The sequence below is a fragment of the Rhinolophus ferrumequinum genome, chromosome 13 (assembly GCF_004115265.2).
Source record: "Rhinolophus ferrumequinum isolate MPI-CBG mRhiFer1 chromosome 13, mRhiFer1_v1.p, whole genome shotgun sequence".
Classification (NCBI taxonomy): Eukaryota; Metazoa; Chordata; class Mammalia; order Chiroptera; family Rhinolophidae; genus Rhinolophus; species Rhinolophus ferrumequinum.
In genome coordinates, this window is record NC_046296.1 from 2,959,587 (window position 1) to 2,981,872 (window position 22,286).

Here is a 22,286-nt window from a genome sequence, read left to right on the forward strand (position 1 = left end):
GGAATAAGCAGTATTAACTACATTCTGAAAATAGTTTTAGTGCATTGCATTTTTAGAAAAGGGAAATACCGCCCCCCTCCCCCGAAGGTTCCTGCAACACTGAGCAGTTTGTGTGACTATTCTAACACGACCCCCTGTCTGTCTGCTGGCAAACCCCAAACTGAGAAAATGAGGCCCTTGTGTTGTAGGCTCCAGTCGCCACCAACCTCTAATGGTGAAGTGGTGAAAACACAGCACCCTGCTCTCTCCACTTAGAAAGCAGACTGCATCGGTCAGCATGATAAAGCCCTCTGGCTTACTTCCCATCTTCGGGGACAATTTCTCTTGTGCCTACTGAGACCGGTGACAAAATAACAGTCAAACTTCAATCTGATAGTTTTGGTATTAAGATTAAATTAAACATTAATGTTTTCTTCCAAAAACATAAACTAAACCACCTCTTAATGCATTAAAAACAATGAGGTAGGCAAAAAAAAAAAATAAACGTGGTTGAAAAATTTTTTTTTCCTCTGCAAGTGCAGACTGTGGTAAAACTGTTGTCGCACTTCTAGGTTTAAACAAAAATTAAACCTTTAACTGAGGCAGTGCTAATACTGTCACACAACAAAGTTCTGGCCATTAAACAAATGCACACATCTTCTTTTTCCTTTTTTTTTTTTTTTTTAAAAGAACCATCTGCACATGATTTAGGCAAAACCTGGTACACAGAAAAATGGCTGAGTTCTTGGCCACGCCAAAAAAAAAAAAAAAAAATCCAAAGAAACGAAAATGGGACCCCCTTAACCGGCCCCACCCGCCTCCCAAGCCCCACCCACAAAAAAGTTATCCTAGTAACTGTGTCTTTCACATTTTATAAATATTAACTTCTTAAACCTGCACCTTCTTCTTTGTCCACATATTGTCACATTACAAAAAAGAAATGTCAATTAAATACATTGTTAATGTTACTATATTAAATCTGCTTCAGCAAACTGCTCGTTAAGACCACCACTTCCCCTCTCCTTGTGCCCACTTCCAATAAACCAACGGCTTGTTCACGGTCTCCACCTTCAGACACCCGTACGACAGTCACTCAGAGATAGGAATTCTGGAGTGGAAGGAAAGGCATTTGCTTTCTGGTCTGATGCTCGAGCCCAACACTTGTAGCACCTGATGGTAGAATGTGAACAGCACCAGCTGCATGGCAGCCTCGATTTATTTTCTGAGTAAGGAAAAGAAAAGAATGGGGGGAGCCTGGTAAGGGAGGAGCAGGAGGGAGAGGAGACAAGAAGCCCACGCGTGGTGTCTGCGCACACAGCTGTCTGTCCTGGACTCCCCCAGTGCGGCTCTGAGCTCCAGTTGCCAGGAATTCCAAGTTCTCAGGATCGTGACGACTCAGGGACGGGCCACCTCGCCGCAGCGCTTCTACCAGCTCAGCAGAGAAGTCCTGCCCAGCGTCATGAAGTAAACCTGACTGCTGCCACCAGACCGAACAGATGCGAAGAATACCTGCACAGCAAGAGGAAAAGGAGGGGTTTGCAGGAAAACCATCTGTGGGAGCCGTGCTTCCTGTGGTTCCCAGGCCATGACCGGGAGCCACCAGCAGCCCGCACGCCTCCCCATGGAGAAGCTGAGAGCCCAGGGGCCCCTTTAAAAAGCAAATCCCAGAGGATGTCAATTCCCATTTATAAGGAGTCATCAGCAGCAGCCGGTTTTGATGACGACTAAGATGGCTAATTAGTCAGACAACTCCTTGTACATTGCCATATCGCGAGAACTCAAAGAAAAAAAATGACGATTCTGAAATTGGGCGATTTCTTTTACGTCCACTGTGAGCACCTTCGAAAACATGAAGGTGCTGATAAAACTCAATGAGCAACGGGCAGAGCTCCTCGGTAACCTAATTTTTCTCTCTTAAAAAACTAGGCTAAAATATTTTAGTTATTTCATATGACTATAAAGTAACTTAATTTTGTACCTTTTATTAGTAAACTTTAAAGGATATGAACATCATGAATGCTAAAATGATTTAAATACCAAAAGTTCAAAGAATATTATAGTCATGGCTACATTAAATATACTTAGGGAAATATAAGCCAAAAAGCTGGTAAATCCGGGATTAGGTGTGAGGCTGTATGGGTTTTCAAGGTAAAAGATTTGGGAGATGATCAACTCCTTAGCAAAGGACTGTTGGGACTGCAGGAGCGAGTGGCTGGTGGGGACGTGGCTTTGGTGCTGAGCACGCAGTGGGCCGGCAGGGGGCACGCAGGCTGCCAAGGGGGCAGCGACAGCTCTCCTTTCTCAGGTCAAAATCCTCAACTGAATCTCAGAAGCCAACCGGCAGCCTGGTTGCTAGGACATTTCCTCCATTTTAAGGCGAAGCAACAACAGGTGGAAATGTTGTTAAGAGGCAGTGGGGCTGCCTCAGGCAGTAAGACCGCTTTAATCCGAGTGGAGAGGAGAGATGGCAGGGCTTGGTACAGATCAGTCTCCCACCCCCCAGGTCCTTCCCAAAGCAGGCCTGGAAGGGTCAGCCCCTGGGCCATGGATCTGCTCATCTGCTGCCCTGGAGGCTGGTTTGCGGAGGGACTCCCGGAGGGGAGGGCAAGCAGCACAATGAGAAGATGAGCACGTGGTCAGATTCGAGAAACAAAGGTTTCCACTGGGGTTTGGATGCCCAGGGGTCTCAGCGGTAAGAGGCACGGGTGTTTCTGCATAAAATGATTTGTGCTGATGATTTGTGCTGTTAGGCACGTGACAGGCAAACCTGGATGTGATCTCACTACTCAAAAGGCAGGCCAACAAGTGGCACGTAACTTCCTGATACACACCAGGGGAGAGGAACCTTCCACCCCACCTGCATCTGCCTGGGGGCTTTCCTCTAACCACCAAAGAACCCACCCAGTGAAACTGGCAACTTTAGCCTTCCCTATCCCTAAGCGAAGCATAGTCGGGACAGGTCATCTAATGGTTTTGTGGTTTTTTTTAAACTAAAATATATGATGATTGCTGCAGAGATAAATATCTCTATCCTCACACAGCAAAATAAATACACACACGCACACGCACACGCACACACACACCCCAGACCCCATAAACAGGTCTAAAAAGTAACTCCTAAAAAGTTCCTTGATGAATTTGTTTCAGAATCTATCAAAACCCCAAGGAAAAGCTTCACCAAACTCCATGAAAAATAAGCTACTGTTAAAAGACAGTAGCAGCTAAAAAGAATCTATGAGGACCGTTACCTTGTCGTTGCGTTCACATAAGAACTTCAGTCTCTGAGCCCTTTTGTGCATGAACACCCCATCCAGGTGACCAGTTTCCACAGATCGGATCTCTATGGCCTTTTCCCCCCAGCCCATCGTCTGATTGGATCGGATGTACGCTTGAGGGGAGAACACACATCGTTAGAGAAGGAACAGCTGTGAGACGCCGCTGCTCATGCCCCTCGCCCTCGCCCTCGCACGCGCGTGTACACACACACACACACACACACAGCCCCAAACGTCCAGCATTTGGGGACTGTAACAGGATTACAGTTTTTAAGGAACTCTGTCCTGGGAAGTGGTCATTTGACTCAACGGTTGAATCTCTTCATTTCCCCGAGGCGTTTCATGCTTATCTGGAGCAACTGCCTACTGAGTTTACAGCTCTTTTGCATATATTTTCATCAAGCAGTCATGAGGGACGACGGGAGGAAGAAAGACAAGCAGACAGACAGTGACTTAGGTGCAATCAAACCAAGTGGTCTGGGGTATAAACGGAGAGCCGTGGGAATTCCAGCCTCTCCCTTCATTCCTGCACCTTCTTCCTGCGGCTGCTCCTGCACAAGACGACGCAGCTTCTGGCTGTGGCTCTGCCACTCGCAAGAAGATCACCTCTGTCTCCCTTTACTTCCCACAATCCCTCAACAACCACATCAGCCCTATTTTCCCTGGACGTCGTAAATGAAGGGTCTGAATGACAGGAGTTTCTAAAGTATTAAATATAAATAGTGCCTTGCCTTTTGTTCTACAGTACATTACGACCAGCCCCAATCTCACTTTCCACCATCACTCGCCAAGCATTCTGTGAAATGGCCCAAAGTCGGAAGAGCACGTAAAGCAGGTATGATGCACACATGCAGTTGAGAGAGGGTTCTACTTTTACAAACGCTGCCTTCCTCTCTGGGTGACACGTACCTACAGACGTGGGCATCTCTCCCCACTGCAGGACCACGTCCTTGGTGATCCTTCCGTAGGTGTTCACGTAAACCCCCTCGTCTTCATAGCACACCAGAAGCTCCATTCCATCTGTGTTGGGAAGGATGATGATTGCATGGGGTTTGATGCTACACTGGATCTAGACGAGAGGACAAAGCACAGGGACACGGGTTTGTGGCTATTTCCACCCCTGTAAAAGAGCTCAGAAAGAGTCCTGGCGAATGCACTGGTTCCTATTCCTGATGCTAAATACAGCGCTCAGACAACACATTTCACAGGTCATATACTCTACCACTTCACATGTCCTGAGTTCCTTGGGACACATTTGGGTTGTGGGCTCCATTTAAGAAATTATGTTCCTCAAACCACTCCCAACCCAGGGACATTCTGACCTGCCAGCAACTGCCCCCAATCCATCCCATGTTAGTCAAAGCCAGGGCTAAGAGTTTTCCAGGAGACCATTTCCACTTGTCTCAGAGCATGGAGCTACTGAAAATGGCGCATCACTTAAATACTCACCCCCACACCAGGGGAAGTAAGGAAACCCTGCTTGTGTTAGTTCACTAAGCAGAGTAAAGAAAAAAAGTCAAAACAAAATGAAGCCAGTCAACCAACCATAGAGTGTGGATTCTTTCTTACATGTGTTGGTAGGTAAATGTCATACACTGATCCTGAGTCCACGTCGACGGCATGGAACCCAGCACAGGACCCATAGATCACTTTCAGCCTCTGGCCTTCCTCAACGGTGAGATCCACGAGCAATGGCTTATGTACCAGTTCTCCAAACGACTGCAGACAAGTGACCGAGAGAGGGGCCGTGAAACCCAGCAGAACGTATTTCTAGTAGGTCAAACTACAGAAGCCATGCCCAAGTCATTCAATTATGGAGCCAGCCAGGCAACAACCAAAACCAAAAAGACTCTAAAATAAGTCTTTAATTTATTATGCTTTTGTCTGTTAACGAGCATCTCGAAGACACTTCCCAAGAATTCTGCTCTGCCACCTACAGTCCTGTGGCTTGCTGTGGTGAGAAAAACATCTACAGTGAAATAATCAGGATGGACTATTCAACCATTTAAACGCAGATAACGGACAGAGAGGATCTGTAGGAGTCCCACACTGAGAATTTTATCAGTATGGTAACTACAGTCACTATCTGACTTGTATCTGACACTTTCATTTTCCAACTAGCGTGAAAAGGTGATGGAAGGCTGTAATACACAGGCCTGACTGATGGCCTGTAACGCATTGGGTGGTCTTAGTTCTTCATTAATATCAGTACCTACAGCTCACAAGACAGACTTAAAAAAGATAATAAAAGCAACCAGTACAGTACCTGTAACACAAAGGACATTAAGAGCAGATCTCAGAAGATCATTGTAATTTTATAACCAATTATAATACTTTCAGTCAATAATATGTAGATTTATTTTTTAAGCAAATATGGTAACCCCACTTAGTCTGTTTTACAAGGAATCAAGCAACAAGCAATCTAAATGTGCCAATTTTCCAAATAATTGAAGCTTACCCTTAATAAAATATATCAAAACTATTTATAAAAATAAGTAAATAGAATCATCTCAGATGAAAAATTCTTGATTTCTTTGCCCTGCACTCAACAGTCCCAGGAGCTATGCTTAAGGTTTTGTGTATAATATTAGAAATGATGTTAAGTTATTTATAATATTTAATGTCACAGTAATGTCACTTTTAATTAAGAATTTCATTAAGAATTAATGCAAACTCTAAAAATAAAATAGTAAAAATACTCACATAAAATATTTTTCTACTTTTTTCTTTAAACAAAAATGGTATATTATACATATTTTAACTTACTTTTTTTAATGTACAATACACATTCCTTGTATCATTATGCATTTCATAATTTAACTTTTAATTAGTACTCTACTGCATAGATATACCTTAAAGCTGCTTAATGTTGGATACTTTTTTGTTATCAAAAACTTATCTAAATGTTTATACATATCCATGACTTTAGGTAGAAGGTCAAGGTCTGCTTTTTAAACGGAGGTGGTGTTGCTTTGTCTTTCCCTGTTACCACATTGGCACATGGATCAAAGTGTCCGCCCAACACTGAGCTCTCCCCTTCTCCCACTCCAAGGGCTTGGAAAGCAGACAGCTAGGCTTATTACATGAGAGATGGCTGCTCTTAGGATACAGTTACACACTGTATCAGCACATTGCTTTTAAATGATCAGCTTTAACTGTGCCGGGTTTTTAAGCTGATTCCCTGGCGCTTGGTCATAGCGTGCATGGCTCAGGCTACTTTTAAGTGCCCTTGATGATGTTACCTTAAAGGCCATAAATTTGTGATATGGCTTGGGTGCCCACGCATAAACTTCCACAGAACTCTTCAAAGCAATTACCAGAAATTTGATTCTTTCATATTTTACTGGGGAAAAAAAACATAAAAAAGAAAAGCATAGGTCAGCATCAACACAGAACTCCAAATTCTTTTGACTGCAAGCTTTATAAATAAGCCCTTTACTGATTCATCCACACCAAGAGGAGGAAATGGTGACCTAGACAGTGAGATGAAGCCTCACATTTTCCCTCCCAAGTTCTTTAACAGATAATCCAGGCTGTTCTCACAGTTCTTGATGTTGTGTTGGACTCAACCCCAATACTCTGCTTAGTACTTGCACTATGTTCCTTAGAATGCGAGTATTGGGTAACCAAGGACAAAGCCAGGCACACCACCCTAAAACCTCAAGGGCTCAGTAATACTTCAAAAGGAGAACGGTGTCATTAATCAGCCAAGAATCACAGCAAGACGCCAAATCTTCCTGTGGCTTTTCCCAGAGTCCTGCCCCTAGGGGCTTACAGACGGAGGAACACAGAAGGCTGCACCAAAACTCAGAGTTTGAATTCTATTTCCATGTACAACACTGTATCCCTGACAAACCACTTCCTGACCTATAGATCTAGTAACTGCTACGGTTCTACCTGAAGTTCCACACCAAAAGAGCAGCAGTAAAGAAAACCTCTCTGCCTGGGTGGTGAACACACACTGGGATACACAGATGATGTATTACAGAATTGTACACCTGAAACAGATGTAACTTTACTAACAACTGTCACCCCAATAAACTGTTTTTTTTAAAAAGAAAACCTCTCAACTATATATAACTAAAAAACTATAACTATATAACTATAACCATATATATGACTATAGCTATAACCACTATATATAAATATATACTACATAACTACATGTAACTAACTATAACTATATATCACTATAACTATATACATAACTATAGCTATAACTATATATACTATAAGTATATGTAAGTATATATATAACTATACTATATAACTATCACTATATAACTATACATAACTATAACTATATAAAAATATAACTATATATAAATATAACCATATAACTATATAGTATATAACTATATATCTAACTATAATTATATGTAACTATCACTGTATAACTATAACTATATATATATAACTATACCTCTATAACTATGTATAACTATACATAACTATAACTATGTACACAACTGTACTATATAACTGACTATTACTATAGAATTATATAGAACTATATAGAACTATGTAAGTAAGTGGAACTATAACTATATATACCAGGAATTCCAAAGAAATGTATACACATGACTTGTATTCATCTTTGTTATCGGTTTATATTGAGTATTACAATTTTAATACCGTTTTCTCCTTTCTTAAAATGTGTGTATATTTTTTGGCACCCTGTGTATATACCCGTAACTATAACTACATACGTAATTACCCTCCTGTGCACAGTTGCTTCAATTCTCACAGTCAGGCAGCTCTGCCTAAACACACATACTCCGAGGGGCTCTGACCACACGCCTGACTAGGCTGGCGCAGAGGCACCGGTTTCTTTACGAGTTATCTGCTATCACACTACTTGATTCTGCCTTTGTACCTGAGAGATGGCTGGTTAACCAAATACCTCTCCTCATTAAACTCCATAAATTGTCACTACTCAAGTAAGTCACTGACGTTAATATTACGACACAAAGGATTATAGAGGTTGCCCAGACCAATGTTATTTCGCAGAATTTTCTGCAATAACAAACAGGTTTTATATCTGTACTGTTAATACGACAGCCACAATTTACATGTGGTATTGGGTACTTGGAATGTATTAGTGCCACAGAGGAACTAAGTTTGAAAGTTTATTTCACATTAACTAATTTAAATTAAATTTAAATGAATGGTACTACACTCTTATTTCCAGAAAACGCTTGTGATTCATTCTGCAAGAATGACAGGCGTGGGGATTGCTGTTTTGTTCCGATGAAAAGCCCATTTCCATCTAACACATCTGCCACTAGCTCCCCCTGTAGGACAATCTATTCATGAACATTGCAGCTTTCATTAAGTTTAGCCGTAGGTGATTTTAGTTATATTGTTTAGTTATACCTCAACAAATAAAAATATTTCCCAAACACAAACACAGAAAACCCTAATCCCAAAGTCTACACCAAAGGAGAGAGCAGTACTTTCTAGTACTGGGGTGGCCCCTGCAATCATATGAACCAGAGATGTGAAGGCCGTGGACAGAGGACATAAACAGAAGACAATGTCAAGAACTGTAACAGCCCTGGGAGCAGAGGAACTGGCTATAAGATACATTTTCATAAACATAGAAAAAGAAAACAAACAGCAGAAATCGACACTGAATAAGCCCCTTATGTTTAATAAGTGTTAGGTACATATAGACCATTTGTTCATCTTCTCAAATTCCCACTTCAAATTATATGTATATATAATATGTCATCTCTCCCATAAAACTTTAATTTGACTGAGCTCCATTATTTTCCCTTTATTTTCACCATTAGTGCCAGTATTTTTATCTTTTTTAATACAGGCAAAAAAACTTGTTTTGGTGTTGTTCTTATGAGATCTTATTTCATGAGAACCACAGCATGTGTGCCAAAAAGAAAAAAGCACAGTTGACACGAAACACTGCTAGGTTCATTGACCAATAATGAGCACAGCAGCTTTCCACAGAGCACTTAGTTCAAAAGGCCAAGCCACAGCGATCTGGGCAAACTCGCAGACGTTCTCTCAGGGACTGCCAGGACCCATGATGCTCTAAACGGAGCACACAGGATGACCCCAAATCAGCAGGCTTTCTTTTGGCAAGGCTTCCTTACAGAGAAGATGTGGACCATCAAAGAGAAAGGGTGAAGAGACTCTCTCACAAGATGAACTGGTGGACACGATGACGATGACGGAGGACAGAGTGAGCGGCAGGACCGAAGTGTGTTAGGCTTAAAGGTGCACCTGGGTCTAGACGCCTTAGGAACATAGCAGCAGAAATGAGGTACATGTAGCAGAAACAGGTTTATTATTAAAATCTTCAAAGAACATGTGAATTTTAAATGAAACACTAACTAAATCCTGGAAAAACAAAACCCTCTGACTCTCCTGGAACTTACCAACTTTATAGTGTACACATCCTTCCAAATCCCCCACGGTCGTCCATCCCTGCTTCTTCTCAACTTCCGGATCATTATGAAGTATTTTATTTCTTAACCAGGACAAATAGTAGACACGTAACTTATCCTTTTTGCCTAGTGAAGCAAATATAAATATTTTACATATTTCAAAAGTAGGTATCATCATTAATAACAATAGTAACCAAAAGAAGTTTCAATAAACAATAAATATCATCCCTGAAGGGAACCATTTTGTATCAGTTTTTCTAGAAACTCAATTCAAGCTATTCAGATGGACGTTTGAAACCCCGGATTTATCACCAGGTGTAGCCCAAGTTAGAAAAGATTTTTAAAGAATAAAGAACTCTATGTAATTTAACTAACAATTGTCACCCCAAGAAATTAAAAAAAAAAAAAAGAACTCACCCTTATGTAGATATATGACAGTATCATAACAACAAACCACAAAGTAATACAAACACCTGCACAAACATTCAACTGACAGAGCTGCTAAGATGCTTTCACATGTGTTATGACATCTAATTCTCAAAACCCTCCAGTGTGGCTATTATTTCCCACTGGAGAGCACAGAAGGGATAAAGAAATCAGAGTGTAGGGACTTGAAGTAAGCGAAAGGCAGCCATAAATTAGAGATGTGTGTAAGTTACACATCATAGAGCTGACAAAGGACTCCCACCCAGAATACATAAAGAACTCTTCTAAAATCAGTTAAAAGAGAGCTCGCCCAACAGAAACACTGGGCAAGCATCTAGAGCAAGCCAAAGAAGTAATCTCATAGGAACACTAACAGGTGCTTGTTCTCACAGTCAATCATGAATGCATAGTAAATCCATAATGATATAATTTCATATACCTATTAGTGTCTAGCACTTAAAAGAGCGATACTACTGAAAGTAGGAAAGGTATGGAGTAACGAGGAACTTCGGAAACAAGTGATGTAAACTGCTAGAACGGTTTTGAAAAGCCTGGCATTATCTATTAAAGCAGGATGTACATACACCCCACTATAATCCAGTTAGTTTATCTCGTAATATAAACGTGTATGCATGAGCCCCAAATACATGCATGGGAAAGTTCACAGCAGCACTGCTCATAACAGCCCCAAACAGGGAACAAACGTCTGTCAACAGTAGGGTGAGTGAATAAATTGAGGTGTGGTCATACACAGGAATACAGGGAAACAAATTACAGCTATAAACAACCAGAAAAAATAGATGCTGAGATAAGCCAGACACCCACGTCAAAACCAACAGAAGAAAAATCCTATGATCACATGAACAGATAGAGAAAAAGCATTTGACAAAACCCAACACCCATTTTATGATAAAAACTCCCAGCAACTAGGAATGGAGGCGAACCACCTCAATTTGATTAAAAAAAAAAAAAAATCTACAAAAACCTTACAGCTAACATCATATTCATGGTGAGAAACTCTGTAATTTCCCCCTAAGATCTGAAAACAAGGGTGTCCTCTCACTACTCCTATGAATGTCATACTGAATGTCCTCTCTACTGCAATAAGACAAGAAAAGGAAATAATTAGACCAAAAAAGTATCACTGGTATCAGCTGAGTATTGATCCCCATGAATCATCTTATTCACTGGATCAAAAAATAAAGTTTAAACCATTTTTAGCTGCACATTTATTTTTTTCCTCCAATTTTAAAACCCACTGGCCATCAACACTCAAGTTTTAAGTGGTTGTTTTCTCATTTAATTGTGACAGTGAAATTTTTGCATTTCAATAAATGTCATTACTTACAACCAAAAGTCTATTTGAAAAGTAAAATAACTGCAAGAAATTTTCTACATGTAAACAAAAATAACCAGCATGAGTTAGCAGATAACTGACTCAAAATGGCTGCTGGTCATTATAAGACCATTTGAAGTTTCATAATTTTGTATACTCTTTCATCCCAGAAATCATACAAATTATTAGGAAATTATGACCTATGAAACACGCATATGTATGCTCAAGGTTAAATAAGGTACAAAGATATTTGTGAAAAATATTTACATGAGAGGGAGTAAACTGAAAGACTTACAACAGAAAATGAATAGATGAATTTTAGGACATCTATGCAAAGAAACATACTGTAGCCATGTAAAACGGGTATCATGGAGGAAGGTTTAATGACATGCAAAGAGCAGGCTACATGGTTTGGACCATCAAGAATGGACAGGATACACCCTAGCTTCAGGACAGTGGTTCCCAGGGCAGGTGGGCGGGAGGGGGGTGCTAAATGTATGTATAACAGTATATTTGGCATCTGTAAAAACTAGCACATGGGTGTCGTGTTATTCTGTCATTATTATTTTCTGGATGTTTGGAATATTCCATAACCACTTTTTATGCAGATTTTTTTCCCCTTAAGTGTGTATTCTGAGTGTTCATATGCTTAAAAGATTGGCAGTTAGAACCCGAAAAGTTAATGCATGTCATTTCTGGGTCATTTTACTTTTCATTTCTCCTACCTCCTTGCTTTTCTGCTGTAGTTTTTTACTTTCTGCAGTGAACACACATTACATAATTTTCACTAAGAAAAATGCTCTTTCTGAAAATAAACTTAGTAGTGGTCACTGGCATAAGAAAAACCCAATATAGTCCTTTTACCAGCTCAGCAAAGAATAGTTCCTTTTGCATGAAAGAGTCCCGTGGAGGAAGTGAGCACAAACCCAGCAAGCAGCAGGGGGCGGAGAGTGTGGGTGGCGTGGGAGATGTCAGTTAGCTAGCGCTCACCCTGTGCTTTGCAAGACTGCTTTTTAGAGGAGACAGAGATTAAGCGCACGTGTGGGTCCCATCAGAGTTAATTCTGCAGTCACGTTATCGTAAAATCAGGCTGTGGCACGTCTCATTTAACCTTGACTTCAGAAAATGAGCTAATCGTTGAGTGCTGTGAAGCACTGTTTTAAACAGTGCTGCCATCCTGCTTTACTCCACAAACTTACCAGATATTGTCACCAAGACATTCAAGCCTTCGAGCACATCCATTTGTTGAAACCGTCTTCGGTTGATCAGAGGATACACCTTCCCTTGGCCACTTCTGTCCAGCAGCATCAGGCCACTCTCTGTTCCCACTAGTAAATTCACTCCTGTTGCAAGGAGACAGAGAGACCTGATTTGTACTGCGCTCGGCAAACAGCCTGCTTGTATGGGAAGGATAAGATAACACGACCCATCCGGCAAAAAGTACTTTCCTTAACTCACCCATAAAAAGAAAAGGTCAGAACAGTCACAGGTTCAAGTAACCGAACTGCAACACATCACCATCAAGGAGTGACGGTGAACTACTGTGTTTCCCTGAAAATAAGACCTAGCCGGACCGTTAGCTCTAATGCGTCTTCTGAGCAAAAATGAATATAAGACCCGGTCTTACATTACATTAGATTATGTTATATAAGACCGGGTCTTATAATAAAATAAAACCGGGTCTTATATTCATTTTGGCTCCAAAAGACGCATTAGAGCTGATTATCTGGCTAGGTCTTATTTTCGGGGAAACATGGTACTTACCTAAACACGAAAAATGATGTAAGAGGGGAAGCAAGCAAGCCTCGCCCCCCAATTTCCTTTACAGTCCACCCGTTTTGGGGCTCCCTAGTTCCCCCAGAATGTTTTGCGCTCACCATCCCATTGGTTACAGACTCTACTTCTCATTCACCACATCAGACACTTGAACAAACTTTCGTCTGACAAGATTTCTTGATCACCCTGTGCTTCCCTTAGCTGTCGTTACTGTCACTGGCAAACTTCTGGAATGGCTCTACACAGCTTGAAGTCCTTAACAGTTTGTGGCTGACCAGGCTTCTATCACCCAGTGTGCGGTTTCCTTAAAGACCAATCTCCACCATCACCAAGAAAGCAACAACTGCAGTCAGTCCTCTGTCCTGTTTCTTAGGAATATTAAAATACTGTGACCTCCCCATGGGACCCACCCTGGCTCTCTATGTGCCGAGTTTCTTCCCACTGTCCCCAGCTGCGTACAGTCTCCTTCCTCTTTGTTAATGCGCACCATCTCTGCTTCCTAAATACTGACGTCTCCTTTGCTGTGTCTGCTGGGCGGCGCCTAAGTCCACACCCCACCCTCCCGCTGTACCACCGGCTCCAACAGCTTCTGGACCGCTGCCAATTCTACCAACAGCACCACCTTCTCCCACACCTGCTCCTTACCGCAGGTCAGACTGACCACCAAAGCCTCCCTCCCCTTTCCTGTGCTCTCACCCAAGTTCAGGTGACCTTGTAATTGATGGATGGAGACCTTAACCAAGGTCATTACAATACCCTCCCTCTACTTTCTCATGACTGCACATCAGAACAGTCCTACTTTTCCTACAGTGCTCGCTGAGTCATCCTGTATCTTCAAAACTACACTCTCTTGACAGGAGAGGGTCCAGGACACATTCCAAACTCTGTCCCTACAGCCAACTTACTTCTACGTCTTTATCATTTACTTATTTCCCCAAATGAACTTGCTTCCTTGGTCTAAACCAACTTGGTAACGCGCAGCAGAGATCATGTTATATTCCTAGGGGATGAAGCACATTTGTTTGCATTCCCCAAACCAGGTAACAAACTCACTGAGACAAGGCATGAAGTTATCTGTGCTTTTACAAAGTAACTGCTTAATCAGTATTTGAAAGCAGGGAACATGGAATTCACGCATGCCCCTCCTATCACTGCTCTTCGAACTCGAGTAAGAACTTGAGCAGCTAATAGATAGCCATGTCCACACAGACGACAGCTACAAGTAATGCCGTGGCCTGTCAGCTCTGGAACCTCAAAGGATGCAGCCACATACTAGAGACACACATCCAATTTCTGGTAACAGTGTGGCCTGATCAAGTCCCCCACTAAAACTATTCGGCATACAATCCAGTTCCGCCCTGCCCTTGTAGAAACTACGTTTTACAAGAGTGCCCAGCCCACGTACACCTCCGCCAAATCACAGGTGCCTTCCATCTAGTCCAGTATTATTTTAATGAGATAGTTTGTTAGAGCCTGACATACTTCGAAACAGCTTCAGAAAATTTGAGGGAAGCCTCTGGAACTTGGGTGGAAAAGGGAAAAACCTGAGTTATTCACTACTCATCTAGAGGGATCCATAAAATTAAACAAAGCCCTCAACGTATACTCATACGTACAACGTAAGGAAAAAGGCTTATAAATGCATAAGGCTTCTTGTGTCATCTCTAATTAGTTTAACATGTACCATCTGGACCAGCTTTGTCCAATAGAACTTTCACCTGTGATGTCTGATATCAGACAATGGCCACATGTAGCTACTGAGCACTTGAAATGTGGCTCGTGCAACTGCGGAACCGAATCTCCTGTTTGAATGCATTTACCTTTAAACAGCCACATGGGGCCACAGGCTGCCATAACAGCCAGGGCAGCTACGGATGACACTGATCTCTTATTAATCAGGTCACATCATGGCTTTGGATTAGAGCTCATAGTGTTACACTTTATGAGGCTTACAGCAAGCCATTATGCTCTTATGAAAAAGAAGTTCATCTTCAATAGAAATATCATACACACGAGATGATGACTTAAAGAAAAAAAATTGCTGTCCAATTTAAAAACAGATTTATTATCAGGATAAGAGAAATGAATGCTGATGCCATGCTCTATTCATTTTCCTAAAATCTTACTTTGGGGGTTGGCCATTTTGCCCTGTCAATGGGGACTTTATTTCCTTCACATCCCTAGGTGAGGTAATTCTAAATAGCTTTTAAGTCATTTGCAGCAGATAAAACAAAACATTAACTGACAGAGGTGCCACCAGCCAAAGTGTCCATTCCAAAGGTTTCATTTCATATAATATTTTAATAGTTTCCTGGTTAATTGTCAATATCAAGTAGCTAAAAAATATATGTTAAAAATTTGGTAATAGCTACCCCAAACATGACCTGTGTGAAATCTTTTTATTATTTGTGGTTTCCAAAACTAAATCAAGATTTTACAATAAGAAAGAATAAACAGTAAGCTGAAAAAAATCTTTTCATATACACAAAAATTGCAGATATTTTGGCACTTATACCCTAATTCTAATTCTCTATTATGTAGTTCCAAAAACTGTAAAGTACCGAGTGTTAGCAGTTGAAGGAATATAGACAGTCACTGGAAAATAACAACCTTGAAAATTATGGGCCTATGAAAAAATTAAGTTGCATGCTGCAATTAGTTTTTTATAAATTCACTTTTTAAACCTTTCAACTGCTAGATATAATTAAACTTTACAATGCTAATCATTCAAAGGTAAGCTGTACCAAGAACTGCAACTATACTCAAAGGACTCTGGTGTCGGCTGATGGAAAAAATGGCTAAGAGCTGTATAACATGATTTAAAATTTCCTTCAAAGTCTATAAATTACATTATAGACAAAATGCTGCAGTTAACTGCAGATGATTCGTTATGACCATAAGACTGGAAACAATCATGTTCAAAAGATGTGTTAAAATAATCCTGGCTGCAAACTAGAGAAAATTGCCTTATTAAAAAATGCAATAAATACACAACAATTTACAAAACAAAAGTCTGTTATGTAAGATGATTTAAAAAAGAATGATCACTACAAGCATTTTCTGGGAAGGTACACACACACACAAAAATGTATCTAACACTGGGCAGCAGAACGTAAATGCGTCAATTTTACCATTTGAAAATAAACTTCCAAATCCTCTGAATTTTCTCTTGTCAGGCTACAGCTGTCACAGTACAGGTTCTGACTTCTCTGGGTCTAAGTCTGAAAGAGGCTTATGTTTACCTTGACAGGTAACTCACGGCAGCTACCACACGCAGGGTAAGGAAACCACCATGGATGTGCCCACAGCCAACCAGCAACTCAATCACACTCATTTGCAGAAAAAACGCTGCAACTTTGTCACCTCCTAATCTCTTCTTTTAACAGTGATCAACAGAAAGTACCGCTCCATTTTTAAAAACACAGGTTTGAGATGCTCTATTTTTCTCAGCGGTATTAAAGACATTAATTAGGAAAAAGAAGCATTTTCCTTAAAACTACCAGTTAACGGCACACAGAATGGGGCCCAGCACTTAGAGGATTAGAGGAACATAAAATAAGGGTAAGGCGGCTTCCAGGACAAACAGTCTGGACAAACATTACTTCAACTTCTAGAGAATTAACGTGTTTAATACTACGTCCACACGAAATAGAATATAATCATTTTTGATGACATAAACACCCCCATGACAGGCCTTCAGTGTGGGACTCGGCTCTCTGAACGACCACAGCTGACATTCAGTGAGCAGCAGCGAGCGTGCCGAGACAATGCTACCCCGGCCGCTTTCTTGTGATCCCAACCATCCCCCAAATGGCTACGGTTACCTCTATCTAGGACGTTAATAAAGGAAGGGACTTATGATCATTAGGGGATTTAAAACAATCAGTAGTGACATGGGCAACAACCCAGAACTGCAGGAATTAAAGAGAAAGTAGGTGTGTCTGTAATGGGTGGAGAAGCTCTTCCAAACCCTCAGGAGCCAGGCTGAGCAGGAGCTCCTGAAGGGGCCGCGGGAGGAGTCAGCGGACAGATAAAGCTCAGAGGTGGACGAGGGGGGAGGCTTAGTAAGTGCATTCCCTTCTTCCACGACGGGATGAGGAACATCTTGAGGTTCACATCAGCCTCCATCGTTTTGGGCAGTGAGGTGTGTGGGGAGCAAAGCTGGCTCAGTCCCTGTGGGGAAGGCACACGCGTGCTACGGAGGGGGTGGTGTGGGCTCAGTGAACGGACTGCATGTCTTCTATCTGTTCATACTTGCAATGTCAAGGGATTAAGGGACTTCTGAGTAGAAATGCAGGGTCCCTGTTAAAAACAGCCGATTTGGGGGACCAGGGAAGAGGCAAACAAAAACCAAGTGTGGGAATGGAAGACAAGGGAAGGCGAAGAGCAGGATGTCTGTGGGAGTGAGGAAGGTGATGGACCGGGGGGTGACAGAAAAGCAAGTTCTACAAAGTGAGACGGCACGGTCCTATGCACTGCATGCTCCATGAACAGACTCTGACGGTGTCGTAGGTTTTCAAGACGCTTCACAAACACTGCAGGGATTCAACAGGAAAGTCAGTTCCACGGGCCCCTGCTGCAGACCTGGCCAGCGGCAGACTGCTTTTAAAAGCCTCATTGAGATGTGAGGCCCAAGTCACAAAAAGCAAAGAAAAAAATGTCAAACCAAAACATTTAAGGAAAAGCCATTCAACACATTTCTTCATTCTCCTATGGACCAAATTGAATGTCTTTCTCATCGTTTTACTTTTCTTCTTTGTAATACCTGATGGTTGACCCAAGTGCCAGCGTACACACACCTGCCGTGATTCTACAGAAGGACAGGGATGGCCGTCAGAGCTGTCGGCCATCTTATCTGTCAGCAGCTCTTCAAAACATCCCTCAACTAGCCAAACAGTACTTCTCTAAAACACCAGTCCCCTGTTCAGAATAAAAATAAAAGGGCCAGAGCAGCAGTAAGATACCTACCCCATAAAGCAGCACACAGAATCTCAGAGTTAAATCTCTTCTTGTATTTACGGATCTCTGGGGTGTCGCTCTGTGGCCTAGTGTTGGTGGGATTCACATTGACCACTGAGCCCTTCCGGGTAGGATCTTGCCTTATGGCTTCCGGTCTCATTCCATCACAGGAAAATCCCACTAAAACACAGAACACTGGAAATTATTTTCTGGACACGCTAACACCACACCTGCCTCCCCCCACCCCACAACACCTTGAGGAAATATTCTTATGGCATAACTGAGTCTTTGTCAAGGAAAAGAAATTTGTAGGAAATGTAAATGGAAAAAGGAAATGGACCACGCAGCTCATTGCAAATAAGGCAACGCAAGCGGGGTGGGTGTGTATGTATCCGAGGTCTGCGCCTGAAACACCACCATGCTATGCCTAGTAAGCCACCAGAAACAGCAACGCAAAGTGACCGAGTCCCGTTTGTCAGCTGCCTTCTTGTTGCTACGTTACTTACCCACAGAAGTCACTGTTGTCCCACTAGATGGAGAAATCTGTAGTAATCTGGGGTCTATAAAAGGTGTAAAGGAGGAGGAAGATTTGTGTTTCTGGAGTGTGCTACTAGCGGACTGAGTCTGCAATGTAAATTTCAACGTTATTAATACAAATGACATTAAGAAGATGAACATTACAACATTTCAACCCACTTCTCTACTGTACTGGTTCCCCATGAAAGCTCCCGTGCTTCTGCATGAGGCCCCAGACACTCATGGGGGCGCCTCTGCACAGGTGCCACATGCCCCCGAGCAGGCTGTTTGACCTGGGCCCACGGGGAGAGCTACGTCTCTTCGGGAACAGTGCTCCCCAAGACAGGAATGCCACACGCTACCAGTAAGATCTACATGCCATGCTCTAAGTAAATAATTGTAATGAAAAACTCCTAAAGGAGGTTTGAAATGTCTTGATCTCCTCTCATCAATTTCTGAATGTACTCTCCTGCCCCCAAAAGTCCAATTAATCTATGTTGGAATATCGGCAAATCTTAATTTTATATTATTTATTTTAAAGTGAGTCTCTTGCCAGAAAGCTACAGAAGCTTTGGCTAACCTCATTTCAGGTGCGTCATTATTAAACCCGTATCAAACAAGGGGCTCTTTAGTGAAAGGTGCAAACGACAAAATAGGGCATATCCTTTTGCTCTTTTACCAGCACTAGTGTTTTGGTTAATAATGTAACTTAAGACAAAAAAAATACCACAAAGGAAGTGAAACAAATTGTTAAGTGGAAATGTAATGACAATTAAAAACAAAACAAACAGAAAAGTAAAGTTGCCAGTTTAGTGAGTTAAGGGTTATAGTAAATTCTGTACATTAGAGCAAAATGGAGCAAAGTTTAAATATAAATGTAAGGAGACATGTGAGTGCAGGTGGGGTTCATCACTGGATAAAAGAGAACGTGTCTGCTCCAGTCCTTTCATCCTGTACCATCTCTCCCCCCACGGGCAGCTGCAGTCACCATGTCCTAGGACCCATGCCCTCCGCTGGCAGCCTTCCTGCCTGTCCCATGACCAGGGGCCAGTCACCAACGGCCATACTGAGGCGAGCCTGCCTTAAAAAGCAGTTAACTTGCCCCCGCTCCTCAGGGGTGAGGAGTGTCTGATCCTTTCTAACAAGGAAACCGAAGTAGGAGCAGGCCGTTAAGTGTTTACATCAGCACGACTGGCTAGATCTACAAGCCACTTTCAGCCTCCTTCAACTGTGAGACAAATGCATAGAAACCAAACCTCCCATGAAACCAAATCACTGGGTCACTCAGTACAGGGTGGGCAAGGTGTACTGTCCCTGCAGGGGGGCCCCTGTTCCACAGAAGGGATTCACCCGACTGGCACCCAGACCGAGCGCCACAGCCAAGCCTTCCAATGAGCACGCAGGATTTCCCACTCACATTTGAAATTAAAAGCACACTCAGACCTTTGCCCTTCTTGCTGAACGTCCTAACTTTCTAGGTTTCCCCGAAATGCATTTGGCCTCCTCTTAAACTCTGAATGGTTGTAAATGTCAAGGAAAGAAGTCCTTTTAACAGGGTCGGTAGAAACCAATTAGGAGTAATCAACCCACAAGCCCCCACGCACCCTCCCCTCTCAAAAAAAGACAATCCAGCCCTGTTTGAAGGAAATTCCTGCTCAGGACAACGAGTTTGTCAGATCAGGCCAAGTCTGCTTAACCAAAGTTTTCTGTATTTTATTTATTAAGTAAAAAGAATGCAAAAGGCAGATTCCACAAAGGACTGCGAGAATTTCATAGCAAATATATAACGGATCTGAGAATATAGCAATCATTTCATTCAGGCTTTAAAAAAAAATAAACTGAATACAGAAAGCCATGCAGCTACACTCATCTAGAGGAGAAGAAACCGTGAGCCGGCAAGTCCGGAGGGCGCTTGGTCTAGGTTAGGGGTTTGTATGCAGGTCTGGAGCATGTTACGTGGGGCTGGGGAGGGCAGGTGACAGAAGAAAGCGGGTGGGAAGGTCTCCTCTGCACACTAGCGACTAGGCAGTGGTCTAACCCTAGGAGAGCAGCCAGCTGTGGTGCGAGACATACCTCAGTAGTAGTGAGCTTGTCCTGGGGTGTCTGTGGGGACATGGTGGGAGTCGGCTGGCTGGAAGATGGGGAGGAGGAAGTGGAGGAGGTGGAGGAGGAATGGCTTTGCTGTAAGAGATCTGGCAAGAGGTGAATGCGACCGGCAAAGCCATTGCTCTCATGATGGCTGGCACGCTTTTGGTCAACTGTACTCTGCAGAGAAAACAGGCACACTGGTCTCGCTCAAGCGCTGCTGAAATGGCCTACGACCTACTGATAACTGACTCTGCTTTGGGTGCTGCTGTGTGACTTTCCAGGCTGCTACATCAGCAGGGAAAGGTCGGACGACATTGGCCGGAATCGCTGCCACTGCCCTGCTGAACGCCACAGTGCAGCCATTGGGGCTCAGCCACCTCATCTGCTGGCCACAGGACCCGAGCGTCCGCCCAGGTTCTCCTGCCACACCGGCCGCTGTTACCAAAACCACCAGGAGTTTTTTCTTTTTGTTTTTTCTTTTTAAATCTTTCTGTCTGAAGCTCTAGAAAGTACCCTGTCATTTCTTTGAATTCTGGTCTCGTCCATGTTCTTCCCACGTCCCGTAGCATGGGACATACTCAGGGGAAAGTCCAAAATGCTAGATCGGTGCCCTGTTCTATTTAAATGAGAAGCCGATCGCTTTCCTCACAGCTAAGCTGAGACATGAACAGACAGTTGTAAAACTCCATCATCCAATCTGAGCACAACTGGGTGGTACACATTTAATAGTCAACAAGTGAGAAGACTAACATTGGGGAACACACCAGAGACTTCCCGGCCCTGCTGCTGCCCGAGGCCCTCCCTGTGCTGCCGGGCTCAGAGCTCAGCGCTCTCTGCAGGGGCACAGGCCGCTAGACCAGCCCCATCTTCCGCCACAAGCCTGCCCAGGACCCTGCGGCTTCTCTATCAGACACAGACTGAGACTCAGCGTGCTGCTTGAATGAGGGCCGTCGCAAGACATGCAGAGGAGCAGCGATGTGGGGTGCAGACGGCTGGCCACCTTGTCGCATGCAGCACGCACCTGCCGCCCTAGCCCACTCTACCCGCTGGGGCTTGTCAACATGAAAACAGACGATGGCGTAGAAACAGCATGAGTGAGTGAATGAGCAAGTGGGTTAATGACTACAGAAGCTCAGCCTCCAACAACGGAGCGAAGGCACGGGTACCTGGCGGACGATCAGAGTGCCCTCCTTGGACGGGGTCATGGCCGGCTCACTTTCTACATCGTCGTGGACAATCATGGTTTTCACGGACTCCGTTTCACCATTGCTCAAATTCAGAGATGACCTATTGCGACAAAACCCAGAGGTGAAGGGCCAGAAGTCCCATTAGTTAAGGACATTCTGTTTAGATTTGCACACTCTCAGAGTCATTAGGTGAGGTCAGCTCTCCAGGCAGAAAGTTCTCTCAAGGAAAACAAATGCTTAGCGTTTCCCCTTCAATAATGAACTTCTTGCTGGTACAGTTTGTTCTTGAGCAAAAAAATCAGAAGGAACACTTATGGATACTTAGTTACGCTGAAAT

The 22,286-nt window shown here is 42.9% G+C and overlaps 1 protein-coding gene across 27 annotated transcripts in view; it reads right to left on the reverse strand.

The window, feature by feature from the left end:
* Positions 1-1,156: 1,156 nt before the first annotated feature.
* MAP4K4 (mitogen-activated protein kinase kinase kinase kinase 4) overlaps positions 1,157-22,286 on the reverse strand; it is a 184,406-nt gene continuing 163,276 nt past the window's right edge. For 12 of the 27 annotated variants that reach the window (XM_033124269.1, XM_033124266.1, XM_033124274.1 and 9 more), the window contains 11 exons: positions 21,929-22,049; positions 20,748-20,939; positions 18,665-18,782; positions 18,168-18,338; positions 12,623-12,766; positions 9,653-9,787; positions 6,497-6,597; positions 4,800-4,973; positions 4,164-4,323; positions 3,228-3,367; positions 1,157-1,488 (listed from right to left, as the gene is read on the reverse strand). In XM_033124269.1, coding sequence (XP_032980160.1) covers positions 1,405-1,488; positions 3,228-3,367; positions 4,164-4,323; positions 4,800-4,973; positions 6,497-6,597; positions 9,653-9,787; positions 12,623-12,766; positions 18,168-18,338; positions 18,665-18,782; positions 20,748-20,939; positions 21,929-22,049 — 1,540 coding nt within the window. In that variant the 3' untranslated portion in view covers positions 1,157-1,404. The remainder of the gene's footprint in view (positions 1,489-3,227; positions 3,368-4,163; positions 4,324-4,799; positions 4,974-6,496; positions 6,598-9,652; positions 9,788-12,622; positions 12,767-18,167; positions 18,339-18,664; positions 18,783-20,747; positions 20,940-21,928; positions 22,050-22,286) is intronic. The other 15 variants (XM_033124272.1, XM_033124271.1, XM_033124282.1 and 12 more) reach the window with 3 other exon arrangements.